This window comes from Vidua macroura, chromosome 6 (assembly GCF_024509145.1).
Source record: "Vidua macroura isolate BioBank_ID:100142 chromosome 6, ASM2450914v1, whole genome shotgun sequence".
Classification (NCBI taxonomy): Eukaryota; Metazoa; Chordata; class Aves; order Passeriformes; family Viduidae; genus Vidua; species Vidua macroura.
This window is the reverse complement of record NC_071576.1, coordinates 49,916,673-49,936,075: the sequence shown is the minus strand read 5'-3', so window position 1 is coordinate 49,936,075 and position 19,403 is coordinate 49,916,673. Positions and strand designations below refer to the sequence as shown.

Sequence of the window (19,403 nt, the reverse complement as noted above, 5' to 3'; positions counted from 1 at the left end):
ATATATACTCTACCACACACATTAATTGGCATACTGTAAGAATACTGCAAATAAAGTCAGCATAAGTAAGCATTTGCATATAAGTACAGAGTTCTCAGTAATGTAATTGTTATTTTTATATGCTAGAGAAGAGAAGAGCTTCCAAACCTTGAAATCAGTGGGAATATGATATACCAATATCAGTGGGAATTTGACATACCAATGAACTGTCTCTCAGTAGAACAGGTGAGAAAAATCTAAACACAACATGAAAAACAGAACACAAACTGGCAGGTACAAGAAAGGAAAAAGACAATGACATTTCTTACGAGGTGTCTCTATAATATAATTACTAAGTCTACAACTGTAATAATACTTAAAACCAAGCTGGTATTGAATTTATGGTCTTGAGGAATTTACTGAAACCTAAGGCACAGTCACCAAGAGCAGGAAGTTACACTTGGTGGCTTCCTGCACTGTTTAGTCACATATATAGGCTCACTGACAACAAAGTACAAAACAGAAGACTGTGAAACATACCCAAATTTCCCACCCATGACTATATGAGGGAGGAATTTTTGCCAACAATACAAATACTCGGGAGTATTGATGTGACTGCGCATAATGATTTTATCTGAGCTACTTGCTAGTTATTTACTCTGCTGATACAGAAGATCCTCTATACTGTATAAGAAACACAATCAAAATTATTTGATTATAATTCTCACATTCCTGGTATTCCCAGTTCCTTCACCAGCAGGATTTTTATGGTCAAAAAAGCCTTAAAACTGAGAAACAAAAATGGACATTAAGAGAGCTACAAGAATATGAGAACAGAAGTTACCTGTGTACTTTTCCATTTTCCCAGGAAAATCACTACCTAGGAAGTAAAAATATAATTCTTTTCACACCCAAACTGGCCTGTGAATGTGTATTCACAAGTGTTGCATGTGGGAACAGGCATCTGTGTTCTATCTTCATTTGTAATTTTAGAGTCTATTTCCAGGAAAACTGAAAAATGATTTGCAAAATTTGGCCCCTCAAAATAGCAAAAAGAGATCGAGCGCTCACAGTCTGAACTATGCTGGTCAGCAGTTATTTTCAATCATCATGCAAAAAAAGTTTTGCACTATGTCTATAGAATGATAATAAATTATTCAAATTATCCTGAAGAATCTGTTGTCTCTAGTTCAATTTACAGGTCAGTCAATAAAGATGCATTTCATGTGGTTATTGATTTCCTATTAATTTACTGAGCAACGGGTGTTTGCTGAGGAGAGACTCCATTTCAAGAGTTGTAGTCTTCCTTAAAAAAATGTCCTGGGGGGGGGGAAAGATAGTGAGAAACATGTTGTTATCTCTTGGGCAACTTTAAATCTTTCTAGTAAGCACAGTTTTTAAATGGGATCTTAAGTAGTTTTGATTTGTATTATAAGTAATAATGAGAAGACCCACATGCAACAAGAAATCTTACCTTGGTAGTTCTAGAGATCTATGACTGTACTTACAGTGATTATAGCCACAGAGAAACCATACAGAGTAAACTGAATTTCAGAGACAAGGATAATTTCAGACCAAACCTATTGTAAAGGTATATAACAAAATAACAGAGACAAACTTCACTGAAAACCAAACACTCGTGAATACTTGTTTACAGGCACACTGAATAATCCAAAAGGAAACTTGTTCTTTGGACAAGCCTTCACAAGAAAATAATTTGTAGTTGCTTATATACTTATGAACTCACAAAGCCACAGCAGTGGTCCACAGATAAGGAAAATTAGGTTAATCCTACTTGTTTAGACAGGGCCTATTTATTTAATACTCTGGCAGGTGATAAACCAATTCTGCAGAGGATCTCTGAGGGCCTTTATGAAGTAGAAACTAAATACTTATATTTTAATAGCACAGACATGGCAAAAGCCCAAAGAACACTCCAGCTCCAGCATGATAAGAACAAAAGCAAGGATGGCAAGCAATGCACAGGCAGGCACATGCTGAAAAAAATAACACAGCCTCACAATGGCCAGTCATGTTAAGCCAGGTGTGCTATTCACCATGAGGGACACTGCAGTGGCTACAGCTGCAGGAGATACCCTTGTCTGTACACAGGTGCACTGCCTTCAAAAACCTTTCTGTGTGTGTTGGGACTGACTGCTGATGAGGGAATGCTAGGGCTACATATACAAGATATGAAAACAAAAATAACAGTGACAGTTATTTCCTTGCCCATTAATCCCATTCATTTATGTGCATGTATTAAACAAAATTTCACATCAACCTACAGTTGGTGTTATCCAGTAAAACTGATTTACAGCAACTAATACTCCAGTATTCTGCATAGAACAAGAGCCAGATTAACAGTGACTACAAAACCTTGCTCTGCCATTTTACTTGGTAGTAAGGATATCTTCAAATCTCCTTCAATCAAACTTGAAAATATGGGTCTTGCTTTTGAAACTGTTTGTCCAAACCAAAGCAAGTTGTATAAACTTGATACCTCTATCACACTTGTAGCTGTAGATTCTTCTTTTTCACACCTAAGCTGATTATCTTTAAAACAAGGATTCTGTGAGCATTGCCAAGACACCCAAATCCCTTAATCTCTTTTGAAAATATTACATAAACTTGCTTAGACAAGAACAATAACTGCAATCTAATAAGAAAAAAAAAAAACAAAAACAAAAGAACAAACCAAACAATACAATTAAGTGTCTGGTTATGATGCAGAATGTTTAGAGGGATTTGTTTCCCTAAATTATGATCTATGTGAATATAGCAAATGATTCAGATTGAAGTTAAGTGTCGCTTCTAAAAAAAAACAAATCCCAAATCCTCAAATTTTAAACTGAAAGTATGAGTGTGTAGTCATGTACAGCCAATTCTGAGAAACACAATTTTGCAGTCTGGGAACCACTGCTGTAATGCATGACAGCTACTTATAATTATCAAATTAACAACCATGTAAAGCAGGAGGTTATATAGTCCATAAGAAGAAGGAGATACTTGAAAAATGTGTGACCAAAAAAAAAAAAGCAAACTGGCTATTGTTACTCAGCTTTTAATCACCAGAGAAAAAAGCTTATACACTTACATTTCATCATCATATTCTTTTGGAGGTGATGCTGCAATGACTAAGTCAATCCAATCCTGAAAAAGAAAAGCAGAGGCAAACATCTGCTACTAAATACTGCTTTTAGAGGTGGCCAGTGGAGCACCATGGAATGTCAGATAGAGAATCTGGGAGGTAATCTATTCCTGGAAAACCACAGAGAGAAGGAGTAAGGTCTGTATTAAAAATTTTTATAGGAAGACCATTTAAAGATCGAGCTGTTCGGTTTTTATCTTGAAATTAAAGAAAAATCTACTGTTGCAACAACATTTTTTTAAAAAAAAGTTATTCTAAGAATCATGCTGTATTGGTCCTCTGACAAATGAGAACGTTCTTGCTGTGGAAACACTCGCTGTAGCTGAAGGGCAATGTTGCCTATACATCAAGAAATCAAAGATAAGCTATTATCAGAAAATTCCAATCAGCTTGCAAGTAATTTTCAATATCAAAGAGTGGTTTTACATATAAAGGTACTATAAACACTCAGAATGGAATGTGTTTAAATACCAATCTTGACATGTGTCTAAATCCCATGAAATTTCCCAGTAAGTTACACACATGGTTTTCAGAGATACTACATACTAGCATCTTCTGCAAATTTTAGCTTACTTTGACGGCACCTGAAATACCCACTACTCTTGATGTTCGTAACTTTGTGTTGATGTGACAATGCTATGATAGAAAAGTAGCTCTCATATGAGCTCTGCAGGTAGAACGAAGTAGTATTCCAGGTTACTTACCCCACCCATGTTCCAAGCTTTTGCTAGAGTTGCCTGTGCTTCTGCCAGCTTGCTGTCAATTAATATCTTGCCATTTACAGCCAGTATTTCATCCCCTTTCACTATGCCTCCTGGGGAAAAGACAAATGTGTCAAATACACATAAGCAAAACAAAATTCTAGGAGCCTTTTCTGTGTCATATTTGTGCAGTACTGACTATAATGAAAAGTTCTCACTGGATGTGAAGGTTTGCACTAAAAATGGTAGTAAGTTTGCTACTGCAAACACAAAAGGAATTTTTAAGCACAGCAAAGCCAAACTAATCTCTTATTGATCATGACCAGTAAGAAATTAGTTCAATATGATTTTCTACAGCTTGCCTGTTTGGGTAATCCAGCTGTACAGCTGACAAATTGTGACTGACTGCAGAATGTTACTACTATGCCCCAACCCTGGGGAAGTGTTCAAAGCCAGGCTGGATGGGGCTTTTGAGCAACCTGGTTTAGGGTAAGGTGTCCCGGCCCATGGCAGGGGCTTGGAATTACATGATCTCTAAGGTCTCTTCCAACCCAAAAAATTCCATGATTCTATAAAAATGGCAAAAATTAATTAAATTCCTGAAGGAATAAAATAGCATTTGTCAAGGGTTTGCATGATGGTCATTTCTTTGCAAGTGTATGTGTAGTGTTTGTTCCTTAGAACTGATTTTGACTTGCCAATCTGGAATGAAGCACAACCAGTTAACTGGAACTGGATTTGAAGAGGATGATTAGAGGACAGCCTTAGTTATGAGAGATCCTAAAAAGAATGAAGGGCTGCTGTGGCCAAAAAGAGCACTGAGGAGATCAAATGACTGAAATGTTTCCACAGCAATGTTTTCATTTGAACTTAGGTGCAGGCAGGGACAAGGACAGCAGACAGTGTAAAGGAATATTGCCCTCTCTTTGACCTGGTCATCACAGGAGCTCTCAAGAAAAGGATGGCAGATACTTCCCACCAGGCGCAAAGCCCAGATGTATTGAGCATGTTCTTGTGCCTTCGAGAGCTAAGCTTCAGAGGCTCTGGCCATTAGCTGGGTTTTAGGAGATGGGTTTCAGTTGGGTTTTTAACAGCCAGCTGCTTAGCTGGACAAATTACTATTTATAGTAGCATAAAGAACAAAACTAAGCAGTGTAGTGTAGCTATGGTCAGAAAAGTGCTTTGCATGTGGAAGTATTACAACTGTCATTGGAAATTGTGAAATAACAGAGAACACATTCCTTGATTAAAGAATACAACAGAGAATCAGGTATTGGTTTTTACAAATTTTACATAACGATTAATTTTAGCAGCACATGTGGGCTGCCCTTGAACTTGAGACAGAACTTGGGTCCTTGGGCAATCTAAGTGAGCCTTTCAGTACCACGCTGTGAAATCAGCCAACCATTCTCAGCAAGTGTAAGGAAACACTTTGCAGCAGCATTCAAATTCCCCATTGTTGCTCACCATGTTTGTCTGCAGCACCATCCTCATAGATGGCAGACACAACTATCTTTCCAATTGGAGAATCAATTCCTCCCTCGACTGCAAGGTCCAGTGATCCTTCCTATGAGAAAAAACAGTTCTAGTTCATAAAAGTCTGTTGATTTTTGGCATTAACAGGAATTTAATCTTTCCTTCTTCCTAGTACATAAAATGCTTACACGAACCTTTTAAATATCAATCAACCAACATAGTAATTACCTTTTTTATTCGTAATAGCCTTACATCTTTTCCCATAATCTGGTCTGGGGTAAACTGTGAAAAGATATAACTATTAATCATTTCCACTTTGGAAACAAAAAACAATTAGGCTGATCTATGTAATTTCTGGGGGAAAAGGGACCTTTTCCTCCTCTAAAATAGTGTAAGAGGAAGATCAGAACACCACATCACCTTTTCCTGTAAGAACGCTCCTTATCAACATGACTAGAAAAGAAAAATACACAAGACCCAGAAAAGCAACAAGCGTCTTACCTACTCCCAGCCCTCAAAATCAAGGATTTTGCTTTTTTCCAGACTATTTAATATTAAACAGTCAGGCATGTTTAAATTCTCTCCTTACCATTGAATATGGATCAAAATCTTCCACATACTTCTGGAAGCCCTGAGAATAAAATGATATTTAATTGCAAAAGCAGCAACTCACTCACACACTTAATACACAAATGCCATCTTATTTATTAGTGAGAGAACATGTAATTCTGTAAGCTATGAAAGAAGAGAGAAACTGAAGAAAAGCCCAGAGAGACAGCAAAGAGTCCATCCTGACAGTCAGAAGACATTTCAAAACCTCATGACAGATCAATAATTTGAGTTGGTCATACCATGGAGCATTTCTGAGGAAGAGTTTACCACCTGTCAGCTCCACAGTTCCTCTCTACACCTGACAGAACAGAAGCAAATTTTGAAAGCACCATAGACAGGTATGTTCTGCCACACTCTTTGGAGCAATATTTTTTGGGATTATCAACATATTGGATGGTAACAGGTAAAAATGACAGGCTCCAATTCACCACACTCCACTCCACACTGTCTGGGTTTTAGGATTCTTTTTCAGCCCCCATCTCTCCCTCTTGATGTGGAGTTTCAGGGGATGGCTCCATACCACAAGCAAGTGCAGGACAACAGTTTGTTAGACAATTTGCAGGACAACAATATGATTTTTGTTTTCGTATGGTTCTGTGAGGACTTAAAAGTTTGTCAGGGAATGTCTGGAATGCAGAGGATGATACTGCAGTTAGGCACAGCAAGATTTTTAAGCTTTGAGAGGATCCACAAAACGTAGTGCTTAACCCTTGTCAGACCAAGACTGTAGGGAAAGCAAGAGTTACCTTTTCTGCAAGGGTGGGAGTTCTTGCACCAGCAATCAGGATGGTGTTTGAGTACAGTTTCTTGAGAAGTATTAGTAGCTACTGAGTGAGACTGTATGGCCAGTGTTGGGGATTTATGAAAGCTCTGCACTTACCCTGCATGCTAAAGTAAGGACTTCAGACCTTCAGAAAGGCCTCTTTACTGAGGCACCTAGCTCCCACTCCTGTGGCCTGAAGCTGCAATAACCTGGTGACAGGGGAGCACAGAACCACACAATCCTTGGCAGACACACAGCAGGCAAGCCAATACCTTACACAGACCAGTGGTTCAGTGCATGATCAAGCTTGATATGTTCATTATTGCCCTCTTTTCTATTGGATCCATTTGACAACGAAGACTATTCCACTGTCCAACTCACCTAAGCCTTTTTCTACTTGTAAACCAAACACACAGCTTAAGATTCCTGTGCTGTATTTAAGGGCTGGCTGTTAAATGGCAAAGTTGCAGCAGAAAATACTAATGCTTCCTCTGCTATACTCTTTATCACCTCTTTTGGTTGCCTAATTTTGATGTGACTAGAACCCAGAACTTTCTGGGTTCTGATCTCACCCATAACAGTACTGCTTTACATTAAGTTTGTTACAGTGCATTACATTTGTTAACCAGATAAATGGGAATTTCATCACAGATATCAACAAGGGCAGAATTTCATCCTGGGGAAAAAACTTCCATCAATCATTCATTAACTTACAAGTGTATTAAAATTATGAACCATTTAACTAAAACTGTAAGAGAAACATTTTACAATGAAATCCACTTAAACAATTTACACTTTGAGTAACTGAATTAGTATTGCCTTTTGGAATCATGGCTAGAGTAGATATCTATGGGTTTGGAGCAAGTAATTTAGATAAAAGGACTCCAATCTCAGCCAAGTCACTAAGTCATTATGTAGTCTAAAGGAAGCCAGTGAACTCTTTGTCCCAGGTTGTCCTCATGAAAAACACATGTTGCCCTTGAAGGAAGTTTTCCTGGGAAAATCATCTTTAAACAAGAAAAAAACCAAAAAACTCCACAAAAACAAACACACACACACAAAAAAAAATCACTAAAACAATCTGCAAGCAAAAGTCATAGAAACACAGAATTTCCTGAGTTGGAACCCACAAGGATCATCAAGTCCAACTCCTGGTCCTGCACAAAGTAACACCATGCACCTGAGGGCACTGTCCAAACACTTCTTGAGCTGTCAGGCTGGTGCCTCTGGGAACTTCTTCCAGTGCCCAACCACCCTGTGGGTGAAAAACCATTTCCTAATATTCAACCTAAACTGTTTTCCCCTTGGGTTCATATCACTATGTATCAGAGATATGATCTGGATCCAATAATGTACAAATATTGCTAAGACAGAAAGAAGACATGCACTGAACTGTAATAAATCTTCCCTGAAATGGACACCACAAATTCAGAGATCAGAGAGTGCACTGCATATCCAAGCAGGGACTAATGAACCAAGGAGAACCAAGTGAAAAACATAGTCCCAAACCTACCCTCCCAGCACTCAGGACGTTTCAGGTGAAAAGAGTTAAGAGCATTCAAATCCCTTCTTGACTTACAAAAACATTCAGAAGACTGAGCATAAATTGAAGATGGAACACTAAAATATTTGATTGCACTGAAACAACTCTCTGTCTGGACTTCCAGGTGAAAGCTGAAGTTACTGTTTAAAGAAAAAAAACCTCCAAAACACAAGCACATATACTAATGATGCTGGTTTCTAACAACAATAGTCAAGAGCAATTGAGACCAGAAATAACAACAAACCACAAACAAACAAACAAAACCCAAGCAACAAAAACAAATAATTGAAAAAGAAATTCATGACCAGAAAAAACAAGCTTTTCAAAAAACACCTCTTTTGAGAACACAATTATTATATATTCAGAACATACTGGCATTTACTGGCAAATAAATAATCTCAAAGCTGGATCTTCTAAAGTCAATTTTCCCTTCTAGCTATAGATTGAAACTGATTAAAAGAAGAAAAAAATTAACATTAATCTTAATGTTTTACCACTCAAAATCTCACTATGAGGTCACTACTATGTGCCAACTTTTCATATAACGTCAATGCATCTAACTTAGCTTGCACTACCAAAGGGGTTTTGTACAGAAACTGGCACATTTTACAGCAGCAGAGAAGTTTAGCATAAAGTTCACTTCTTCAAGGAGCCATCTATTGAACCACCAGCCAGACAAAGATGAAGAGATGAAAACTTCATCATTATGACAGATGAAAGCAGCAAAAGTAAAACTGCAGCAGGAAAATCCTACACAATACAGGAAGGCTGAATGAACAGGGCTTTCCACCACTAGTTCCTCTGATTTCCTACCAGTAACTATGTTATGATGATAGCTGTATTTGTTAATCTGATAAAGTATTTTATCACTGAAAGCATTGCAGCTGAACACTAAAAGAAACAAGGAAATCTTAGGAATATCAGTATCACATCAGTTATCAGTGTTCAGCTATCTTAAAGGTCACATTTAACCATATAGGTAGTTACAGATGGTTCAGCCTGAAGGAATTTATTCTCATTCTTCTTCTGCCTAGACTATCAGGAGCCACAGGCACACACTTAAATCTTACAAAAACTAGCAGTTCTCATGCACTAAGGCTGTCTTGCATCTTCTGTTTTAGAAACTGAGCAACAGAGTTAGGAAGAAAAGTTTTAAATCTATGATCAGTCAAACAAGAAGTACCACACAAAACACGGAAAATGTTATATTACTTGTTTTTTGTTAGATCTAAATGATGAATTGTAAACCACCATCCTTTTAAACATCTCTTGTGGCTGAAAAAGAAAGAAAATCGCCAAACCAGGTGTTAATTTTTTGCTGTAAATAAGTATCACCTACTCAAATTATCTTACTGCTTATTTTGCTCTCCTAGGGACTGAATCACACTTGGACTTGTTAGTGTTGTTCCCTATATAATTTCAAAATGAAAGAACACACAGAGTGAAATAGTACTGAATGCAAAGTAGAAAGAATTCTAGAGAAACGGCATAAATAATGCACATTTCTATACCACAAGATATCTTAAAAATATTTTCCATGACTGCTTTTACAAATCATTTCTACAAAACAGTGCTTGGGTCTCTCATCCATGATATACGAGAAAAGAAAATTGAAAAAACCCAACCCTAAACATGGACAAAATGAGAGACAATGATTTCCAAAATATTGAGAAGTCATGGTAAAAATATGTTTATGCATTTAAGGTCTGCTTTCCTACTGAGGATTTCCTATACTTGAATTGTGGTGAAAAATTAAGACTTTATAATTTTAATACAGATTTGTAGGGGCGGTATGTTTATTATAGTGCTGGGCACACTTGGGGGTTGTTTTTCTTTAAAGGACATGTATGCCCTTGAGGATTTCTGATCTTTGTTTATTACTTTTTACTAATTTACATATACATAGAATTTTACAATAGGTTTATGTATATTTATTTTGTTGATTTCGTGTTACAATTTGTAGTTGGCTTTGTACAGAGAATTCTCTAATATTTTTGTTTATCTCTTGCAGACTTTGTTTTGTTTTTTGTTTTTGCTTTGGTTTTTTTTTCCTTCATTTCTGAACTTAAGGGACTTCTCTTATCTTTTCACTTTGGAGATAGAATTTTTTTTCTTTGGCTGGGACAGTTTTACAAGTACAGCAGAATTAACAGACTAAACAGCATATTTTACTTATGTTAGTAAGCTACTACGTGGTACATTTTACTTAAATCTAAATGGACTTTTACTCCATTAAATTTTTACTTTGTTTCATCCCCCTCTTGCTTACATATAAGTAAATTTTTTTACTTAGTGCAAATTATTATAAAAATAAGTGTCTCTTAATGCTTTACTATGTACATTTGATAAGGAGGTTAGCACAGTTATTTGTTGTAGTATTCTCTAATTTTAAATTAGTAACTTAAAGGATAATTTAAAATTTATTCTAACTAATATTAATAAAGCTATAATGGGGTGACAAAACTTATTAAAAATTTTATTTGCAGTTGGTGACTATTTAAAGATTATATTTTACTGGTGATGATTTGTATTTTGTTTTATTCTTCGTAGAATTTTGGTTACCATTTTTTGGTATGATGATGGACAGTAACTTTAGAGATTGTATTTTTTTTTTCTGTAGCTGGGACAGTTTTACAAGTACAGCAGAGTTAATAGACTAAACAGCATATCTTACTTATGTTAGTAAGCTACTACATGGTACATTTTACTTAAATATAAATAGATTTTTACTCTGTTAAATTTTTACTTTGTTTCATACTGAAGAGGTGAATTCTATTATTAAATGGATTTTATTTTATTGTGTTTGGCTTCAAGGTCTTAAATTCCATATTCATTCTGTTTTTCTGTCACTTCCACTATTCTAAGAAAATAGTACACAGTAGTTTGGAATCACTTAAAATACAGAATATCTTCTTAGTCGACAAAAATTTTCAAAAATGAAATGGGCTAACCCTTATTATTAAAAACACTACTGACAGTTCCCCAGCCTCCACTCAAAACCTTGCAGCAAATCAGGTAATGTATCTGAGTCTTCTGAAACAAGAAAAACTTTCTATAGACTGAACTCTGGCATTTGCCTTTTCAAACTCAATTTGCTTTAAAACCAATTACTGTGCAACAGCTTCACTAATGTTCCTTTCAGTGTCCTATAGTCCTGCCATTAACTGGAAAATATATTCCAGAGTTGTTAAAATATGATTTGTGTTTAATTAATACAAACTATACGTTTTTGTATTGGAGGACTTAAGGGCAAGTTTGGAAAGACTGTCCACAAATTAAAAACCCCTCTTAAAAAAAAAAAAGAAATTCAACACAGATTGTTTTGGTATGGCTATAAACAATACTAACTGAAATTTCCAATTCTCCCCCATCTTGCCACATGGTATCTAAGCACCTATCTTGACTTCAGTCCTGCAGAACCAGGCTTCAAATCTTGCAAATTGGAGGAAAGCTTAAATATTATTTTTTTTCCCTTCAGAAATTCTCCATCCAGCTACTAATGAATAAGGTAGGAAAAATCTTTCATAGCAACAAGTGTAGCAGAGCCTTGTAACTCACACAACAGGATGTTTTTGATAGATAGGAGAGCAGAGACTTTTGTTCCTGGTGGTTTTGCATCTATGACAATCTCACCACTAAATCATAACAGTCCCCTCCTGTTCTCTGAGCCAAAATTTAATTGGCTTTGCCATGAATGTATTACAGTTCACTCTAGCACAGCTCACCCTGATTTTCACTCAGGGCAGCCCTCAGCGTTCAAGGCCACACTTAAGGTTTAAACATCTCCCATCATTTTCCTATTTATAAGTGAAAACAACTTCATTTTCATCAGCTGTTAAAAGACCTGGTAATTCTGACCTGAATTTAATTAATAAGATTACTTAAGTCACAACAGAGACTATCTGGCCCAACTACCTTCCAGGTAACAGGAGAATTTTATCAATTCTCGCATGCCTATTTTATTCTTAAGTGCATGCTTTTTAATCTTTACTAGTCAATTGCTTGAATATAGGCCAAATGGATTAGCTGCTTTTATCAAATAAATCCATCAACCTCAGTTTCTTGAGCTTGGTACTCAGAAAAGTGAAATTCAGGTAAAAACAAGGTAGAAAAAATGGTGTGCATTATGTCAAATTAAGACACAAAAGCTGGAGTTCCATAAGTTCTGTGAAATCTAAGAAGATGAGAAACCAGACAGCAAAAGGTTGTCTTTGGTGATACTTTCCTCCACTAAAACAAGTGGAACTGGTCCTGTATCTGAACAACAAACTTCAACGCACACTCACAAACCCACACATAGCAACCAACCAAACTTCACTGCCCTTTTACATGAAATCTAATTATAATTCTTATTCAATTCTGGAGACAGGCAGGCACTGTCTTGTTTGGTTTGTCATACACTAGCCTTTTCTTTTTTTTAACTAATAGGAGTGTCTCCCTCTTCAGTATCCATGCAGGTTTTACTTCACATGCCACTTGTGACTTCATTGCAATGAAGATGAATAAATATCCTTTACTGCAGCAAGTCATCAATAGAAGTAAGAGGTATAAGGTCTACTGAACCAATTTATAGAATGATCTTTCTCTCAAAGGCCTACCAGAATGTTGTTCCAATGGAAATGTTGATCTTCCTACTACTATAAGGCAGTTTGGGAAGGAAGATGATTGAATCTGAAAGATTTTAGCAGACTTGTGATTTGGAAAATGTGCATGCATGCATAACAAATCAAAAGACATTTCCCATGGAGGTGGATCTCGTTGCCAGTTTCTTAAACTAATTGTAGGTAGTCAGTAAGAAAAAAAAAAAGCCTTTTAAAATTTGTACCAAGATTGTTTGATCACACATAAAGGTATTATTCATTTTGCAAACTAGTTCACATATATACACTTTTTCAAGAGCTAGATGATGATAACTGCATATTATGACTTTGTTCTTTCTTGTCCTAAGAGATTTCATATTGCTTAGAGATGTTAAATAACTGAACACAATCAGAATGAGAGCTCCAACTGAAGGAAACATCTCCACTGGAGGGATCTGAATTTATTTTTAGCTCATGTGCCTGCCTTCTCTTAAGCAACTTATTAAAACTGCTTCCAATTACCATTCAATTAATTTATAATGTAGAAGTGTCAAGATGACTCTGGCTGTGTGGAAAGTGGTTACTAAGTATCACTTAAATTTGTTCAAAGTGTAACAGGGGAAAATAAAGAAACAAGAGTATCTAAATTATTAAAGCAAAAAATGATAAATCCATCATATTTTATTGAAACACAGCTAGGAATATTGTGCACATTATTTACTGCCAGAAATAGCTTTTAATAAAATAAATACAACACAAATTCGATGGGTTTTCTGTCACTTGCTGTCTTACAAATGCATATATACATGTATCCACACACATGCATGCAACAAACACAGAACTCTGACATAAACAGCTTAAGTCATGATGACCTTCAAGAATAAACACTACCAACTAGTTCACCAGCTATTTTAGGTGAATTTCAAAGACTGTCAGCTGGGAGTTATCACCTGTCTGAGCAATATTTCTCCTTTTTTTGCTCAGTAAGCCTTGGCTCACTTCCCTCATAAACTATGATTCCCAAGGATGCTTCATGGTTGGTCCTAAAATGTTTAGCCTCTGACTTTCCCATTCACTTGCATTTTAAACAGAAATGGAAAAAAAATAAGAAAAATAAGCTGATTGTGAGTGATTTTTGCAGTAACACTGTGAGACTGTTATATTGGAGTCTAATATAACGACATACTTTTTCCCTCTGGAAATTAAAAGATACATTTAAATTACATATATATGATGAATTATATCATAAGGCATATATCTTCAAGTACGTTCATGACTGTTTACAAAGGAAAAAGGAAATTGACTTAATTTTTATTATTTCATTTCTGGTGGATTCAGAATTTATAAAAATAAAACCCAGTATCTGAATAAATGAGAAATAAGATGTACAAATTCTAGGGCTTTACACTACTCTGGAATTATGCACTCCTGTACAAAAATTGTCACTAAAAGTGGCTTTTCCACCTTGGAAAAAAAATGGAAAAATAATGTTTTGCACTTACCATTATTGACTGCTTGAAAATATACAGGAATTTTAGTTAGCAGGAAATGGGACAAAGACTGATTCTTTCAGGACATCTCAAAGAACAATGTCAAAACCAAACCCCCACAGTACTGGAGCACTCAGAAAAAGGATATTAGAAGGCTTACCAGGGCCTCTGATTTGATTGTTGGCCTGACCATGAAGTTTGGGTCAGGATGCAGCATAACTGGTTTAGAGACTATTGGTACCCCTGGATGACGCTGGGTAGGTGGACTTGGAGCAAGTTGCTATGGAGTTAATTTAAGAAAATTACAGTTTACAACCTAATTTGTGCAAATCCATCATTTCACCAAGACTCCTCAATTCAAATAGTTTATTGTAATGAATTTAATGACAGTAACACAAAACAGAGCTGACACAATTATTTTAACTAAAGCTTACAAAGTCAACAAACAAAAATACAATTTCTCTTATATCCAAGTAGTAGCTTTTCACCTAAATTCTGGCTCCACCAGCAAGATTATGGAAAAATCTGAGCCCTGCTTTTGGCATTTTCCCACAAAGGCAACAAACTGAATGAGAAGTTAGAGGAAAAAAACCAAAACTGCTAAAGTTGACTGTAAGAACACAGTGAACCCAAAATAAGATTTTAACTAATCCATGGCTAAATAAATATTTTAAGATGAAATTCAGCAGGGCTGCAGCAAACAGCTTTCCATAAGGAATTTCAAGTTAAATTATCTTGATTTAGCAGCAAGGGTTTGTTAGGTTAATACCCTGCCCTTGACTCCACGAAGTAGAAATACCCAGAGGCATCTGAGACGTCATCATTCAGCATGCCCTAGTCCAATCCTACACCTCTCACTCAGCCAAAACTCCCACTGACATCAAGCACAGTTTTATTCAAGAAAAGAGTTCAAAACTGAGCTCTATGGGTTCAGTTTCTGAAGTAACCTCAGCAACTTTTGGGACACTTTTCCCAATGTTTCTCATAGGAAATATGACGTATTCCAGAGATCGGTCTTATAGTACAAGCTGTAACGTCTGAAATTATTTATCCGCTTCCAGCAAATGGATTAAGCCACTTTTTTGGATTTTTTGTTTGTTTTTTTTTTGTGCATGTGTGTCTTTTTTCCCCTGTGGGCTTCCCCCCCGCATCCCTTCCTTTCTTAAATAAGATTTTAAAAAGTTTGAATCAGATATTTGAAAGTCCCTGTGGATATCACTCAACTAATGTTGTTCCACTCTGCAAAATACATTGTATCACTAAGCATTCTGAATTTAGAAGAATCAGAATCAACAGATTCACAGATACCAACTTGTTAAGCTGCACTGGAACTGGATGATTTCTCCTGGAGTTGCACAATTTAGCAACAGATTTTTCTAGAGTGTAGAATGGATGTCTTATCGTTCTGACTCAAAATCAGTGCAAAGAGATAGCAAACAAATGGTGGTTCTTAGATGAAGCTTGCATCTTTGCACCCATTATATTTAAAAGGTAGTTTGAACCGAGCAATTTTTGCCTTGATAGAAGAACAAAGCACATGTACTGTGACATACAGACATTCACAACATGCAAATATTAACTGCATTTTGCCAGACTGTTGAAATACAAAATCCATGGACCATTAGGAGTCACTTCCACTATTTGTGCTTTCAGCACAGCAACGTATCCACACAAATCATTCCATGTGCTGAATTTAAAATAAATTATCCCTGCAGAGTGAAACCCTTGGCAATTCCTTGTCATTAGCACTACATGGGAAGTTCATTAAACTACAGCCATGCTAAACAGCTCGTGACACAGGGGACGCTTTGCCAGTGTGGGAGGTGTTTCTTACAACCTAATCAGCAACATGCTTAGTACTGGGTTCATATAAAGTGTAAAGCTAATTTTTTTCAGAAACAGACAATTTATACCAGATATTTTAACAACTAGCTCTCAAGAATGTCTCTGACAGGATTTTATTTCTTTTGTCAGGTTTTGTTCAAGCTGAATTGGAAATTAAATTATCTGAGTTAAAACCAAAAAGGGAGCAATGTAGAGATGTATCAGCTTGAGTAATATTAGAAAAATGAACTTATGGGACAACTACAGTTGTCTTATTTTTTGGCTTTAGCAGGCATAAACATGAGATCTTTAATCCACAGCCACACAAATGCACTGCTTTTGGTTGTCTGTGGGGTTAAAAACTGACTTTGTAAAGGGTAGCAAGAATAAATTGTCAAGCTTTGGATTTTTGTTCCATTTCTGAAATGGCATCAGATATACTGAATTACCTATTTTTAAACAAAGCAGCTTTGGCTCAATTAATTTTACTGAGAGCCTAGTTATTTCCTCATATACAGTAATTATATTCAGTGAAAACTGACATTAATTTCAAAGACTAGGTTATTTGTTGTTATCTAAAATATTTTTCTTAATTATTAATTTATTTTCTTTAACATAGCTAGTAGTGACAAACTGCCAGAAACAGATATTAGATTATATTGATTTGGGGTCAGATAAGTGTGGCAGTTCCTGTATTACTCCTATCTGAATAGTCTCTGTTCTCTTTAGAAGAGTGTATTTCTCATCTCAACAAAAGTATTTTGTACACTTGTGTTGTTTCATGTCATTTTAATTTTGCAAATAACTTGGGAAACCTGCTATCCATAAGAACATATGATATTTCCATTTCAGTAGATCTAGCACATTCTTGGCACTTCCAATGTATGAACCACATAGATCAAGCACTATCAGAGGTCCACATAAGTTTACAAGAGATTCATGGGTCACATCGGGGTAATTATTCACAGAAAGAGAATCTACCAGTTTCCACCAAAAGGGACAAATTTGCATGTCCTTCCCCACCCAAGGAGAATCATGCAAATAAAAAGAATATTTGGTAAACATGCAAAACCCCCAAAACCCAACAGTGCAGTCAGTCAACCCATGCAGAAAACTGTGTAGGAAAGAAGTGACCATATGGGATCCTTTTCTGCTGCTTGAAACAAATAAGGAGCTTTTGCCAAAAGAACTAGTACATGATTCTCTCACTACAGTGCTTAGCAAAGGGAATTATGATGAGTCAGCTGCCATTTCTTTCCTAAAGTGAGATTTGGCACAAGATTTATTTTATTTGATCCTCTTTTGGACTCAAATTGCAATAAGGAGAAAGTCAATGTTTTCTCAAAGTGCAAAAAGTCAAACCAGGTTACCAGCTCTTGCTTTTTTGTTTTACACTTTTAAAAGTTTGACCTTCTGACTTTAAGCCAGTTTTCTTTGTCTGCTCTTCTCACCTACCAAAGCAATTTGATGACACATTTAAAGCACTTCTACAAGTCATTTTCACTACAGGGATACTTTTCTCAAATTTAACAATTAATTAAATCTGCTGCCTGCAATAGCTTTTTCAATCACTCAAGTCTAAATCATCTTTTTTTAACTGATACATTCTGCCTAGGACATCTGCAGGTAATAGGGTTACAAGGTATGTAAGCAGGAGAGCAAACTCCTCCTGATTTATATTTTAAAAATATTAAAATGAAACTACCTCTGGACTGCATTCACTACTGAAAAAAAAATGAAGAAACCACCCCATTCCCTCTTTTAACATTGCAAGGGGCAGAAGGGTAGGTCCAGTGGACAAAGAGGGTGTTGGATCAGGGCAGGGAGGCATGCAGGGGAACGGTAAAGCAACATGCATCCAAACAGATTCTGAGGTCACCTGGGAAGCTGGTGTTACCAAAAGGACTGGACCTCGTGGAGCACTTGAGGCAGTAGGTGGATGAGCTGGTGGTGCTGGGGTAACAGTGGGGGGCGGTGGCGGAGGTGGCGGCACACGCTGTTTGGGTTTGTCAACTTCATCTAAGTTTATGTCATCGAGATCTGTGGTGTGCAGCTGCAGGCCCCCCGCAAAGCACCGCATCGAGGTGGTAGAGGGAGAGGCAGAAGGACGTCCACTCGCCAGCTACAGGCGACAGAACAGAAACTTGCCTCAACACTTCTGAGGAATGGGCAGCCCTAGAACACCGCTCAACCTAACTGCTTCTCCACAGAAAGATGTTTGCTTCTCCCACACAGAATATACACAAATGTTTTCTCTGAAAGCCTTTCCAAAAGCACTCTTTGGGATTCCAGTTTAAAAAGAAGAAAAATGGGAGCGGTGTGACAGCAGCCATTGGGGTAAGGGGGTCGACAAAAGAAACCCCACAAAACCCCAATGGCATGAAGTTTTCAGAAGGCAAAATCACAGGACAAACCAAGATAACACAACTTTACCTCTCTGGCTCTTATGAGGAGGAAGCAAGAATTACTCCTCACTAAGGTGATTATTTGAAGGAAAATAATCAAAGACAGGCCTTGAGACTCTACGTCGTTAAAAAAGGGAAAGGGGTTAAAGTTGTGTAAACATAACTACACATTAGTAGAAGGAAGGAAACTAAGCTTAAGCAGCTATCAAAACAAAAATTTAGTGTGCTATAAATTCAGAACCTCAAGGGGCTTGATATCTTATAATTTATGTTAATCCACACCATATCTATTGGGGTACTAAACAACTGCAGAGTTTCAATGCAATGAGAAGCTCATCCAAAAAAATAAGGATATGTGTGAGGAAGGTGTCTACATATGCTGTTAGAGTTGCTAACATTTCTTTTATCAGTGATTCAACTGAAGTATTTCAGAAAATTCAGTCATTTTTCTGTTTTGTAGACTTAGCTGAGGAAACCTTACATAGATAAGCTGTCTGACAGACACATTAATCTTACTCTAATATGGCAACACTTCCCTCAAGTGAGTAGCACTTTTCACATTCTCCTTATCTAACATGCTCACCTCCTTGTGCTGAAAAATTGCTATTTCTTTGGCAGAGGTTGAGATCTTGGATGCTCTTGTTCCCAAGAAACAGTTCCAGCCTGTAGCATCTGAGTATCTTTCAGCTGCATTTACCCCTAAGGAGCACTTAGATTTTGTGGTTTACATATTTTAACTACTTGGGTAGAAAAAAATCGTACTAGAGCAATTATATATAATGTAATGGAATTTATTTGTAGAAAAATTGTAGCATGGCAATTATATATAATGTAATGGAAAAATTGATGGCGCAAACACAACACAGAGTGCTGGTCTCAAAT

The 19,403-nt window shown here is 36.6% G+C and overlaps 1 protein-coding gene across 1 annotated transcript in view; it reads right to left on the bottom strand.

The window, feature by feature from the left end:
- Nucleotides 1–2,056: 2,056 nt before the first annotated feature.
- USH1C (USH1 protein network component harmonin) overlaps nucleotides 2,057–19,403 on the bottom strand; it is a 45,648-nt gene continuing 28,301 nt past the window's right edge. The window contains exons 18-26 of the mRNA XM_053980699.1: nucleotides 18,014–18,238; nucleotides 14,453–14,572; nucleotides 9,435–9,497; nucleotides 5,894–5,935; nucleotides 5,533–5,586; nucleotides 5,296–5,395; nucleotides 3,832–3,941; nucleotides 3,074–3,129; nucleotides 2,057–2,156 (exon numbers count right to left, since the gene is read on the bottom strand). Of these exons, the coding sequence (XP_053836674.1) occupies nucleotides 2,057–2,156; nucleotides 3,074–3,129; nucleotides 3,832–3,941; nucleotides 5,296–5,395; nucleotides 5,533–5,586; nucleotides 5,894–5,935; nucleotides 9,435–9,497; nucleotides 14,453–14,572; nucleotides 18,014–18,238 (870 nt within the window). The remainder of the gene's footprint in view (nucleotides 2,157–3,073; nucleotides 3,130–3,831; nucleotides 3,942–5,295; nucleotides 5,396–5,532; nucleotides 5,587–5,893; nucleotides 5,936–9,434; nucleotides 9,498–14,452; nucleotides 14,573–18,013; nucleotides 18,239–19,403) is intronic.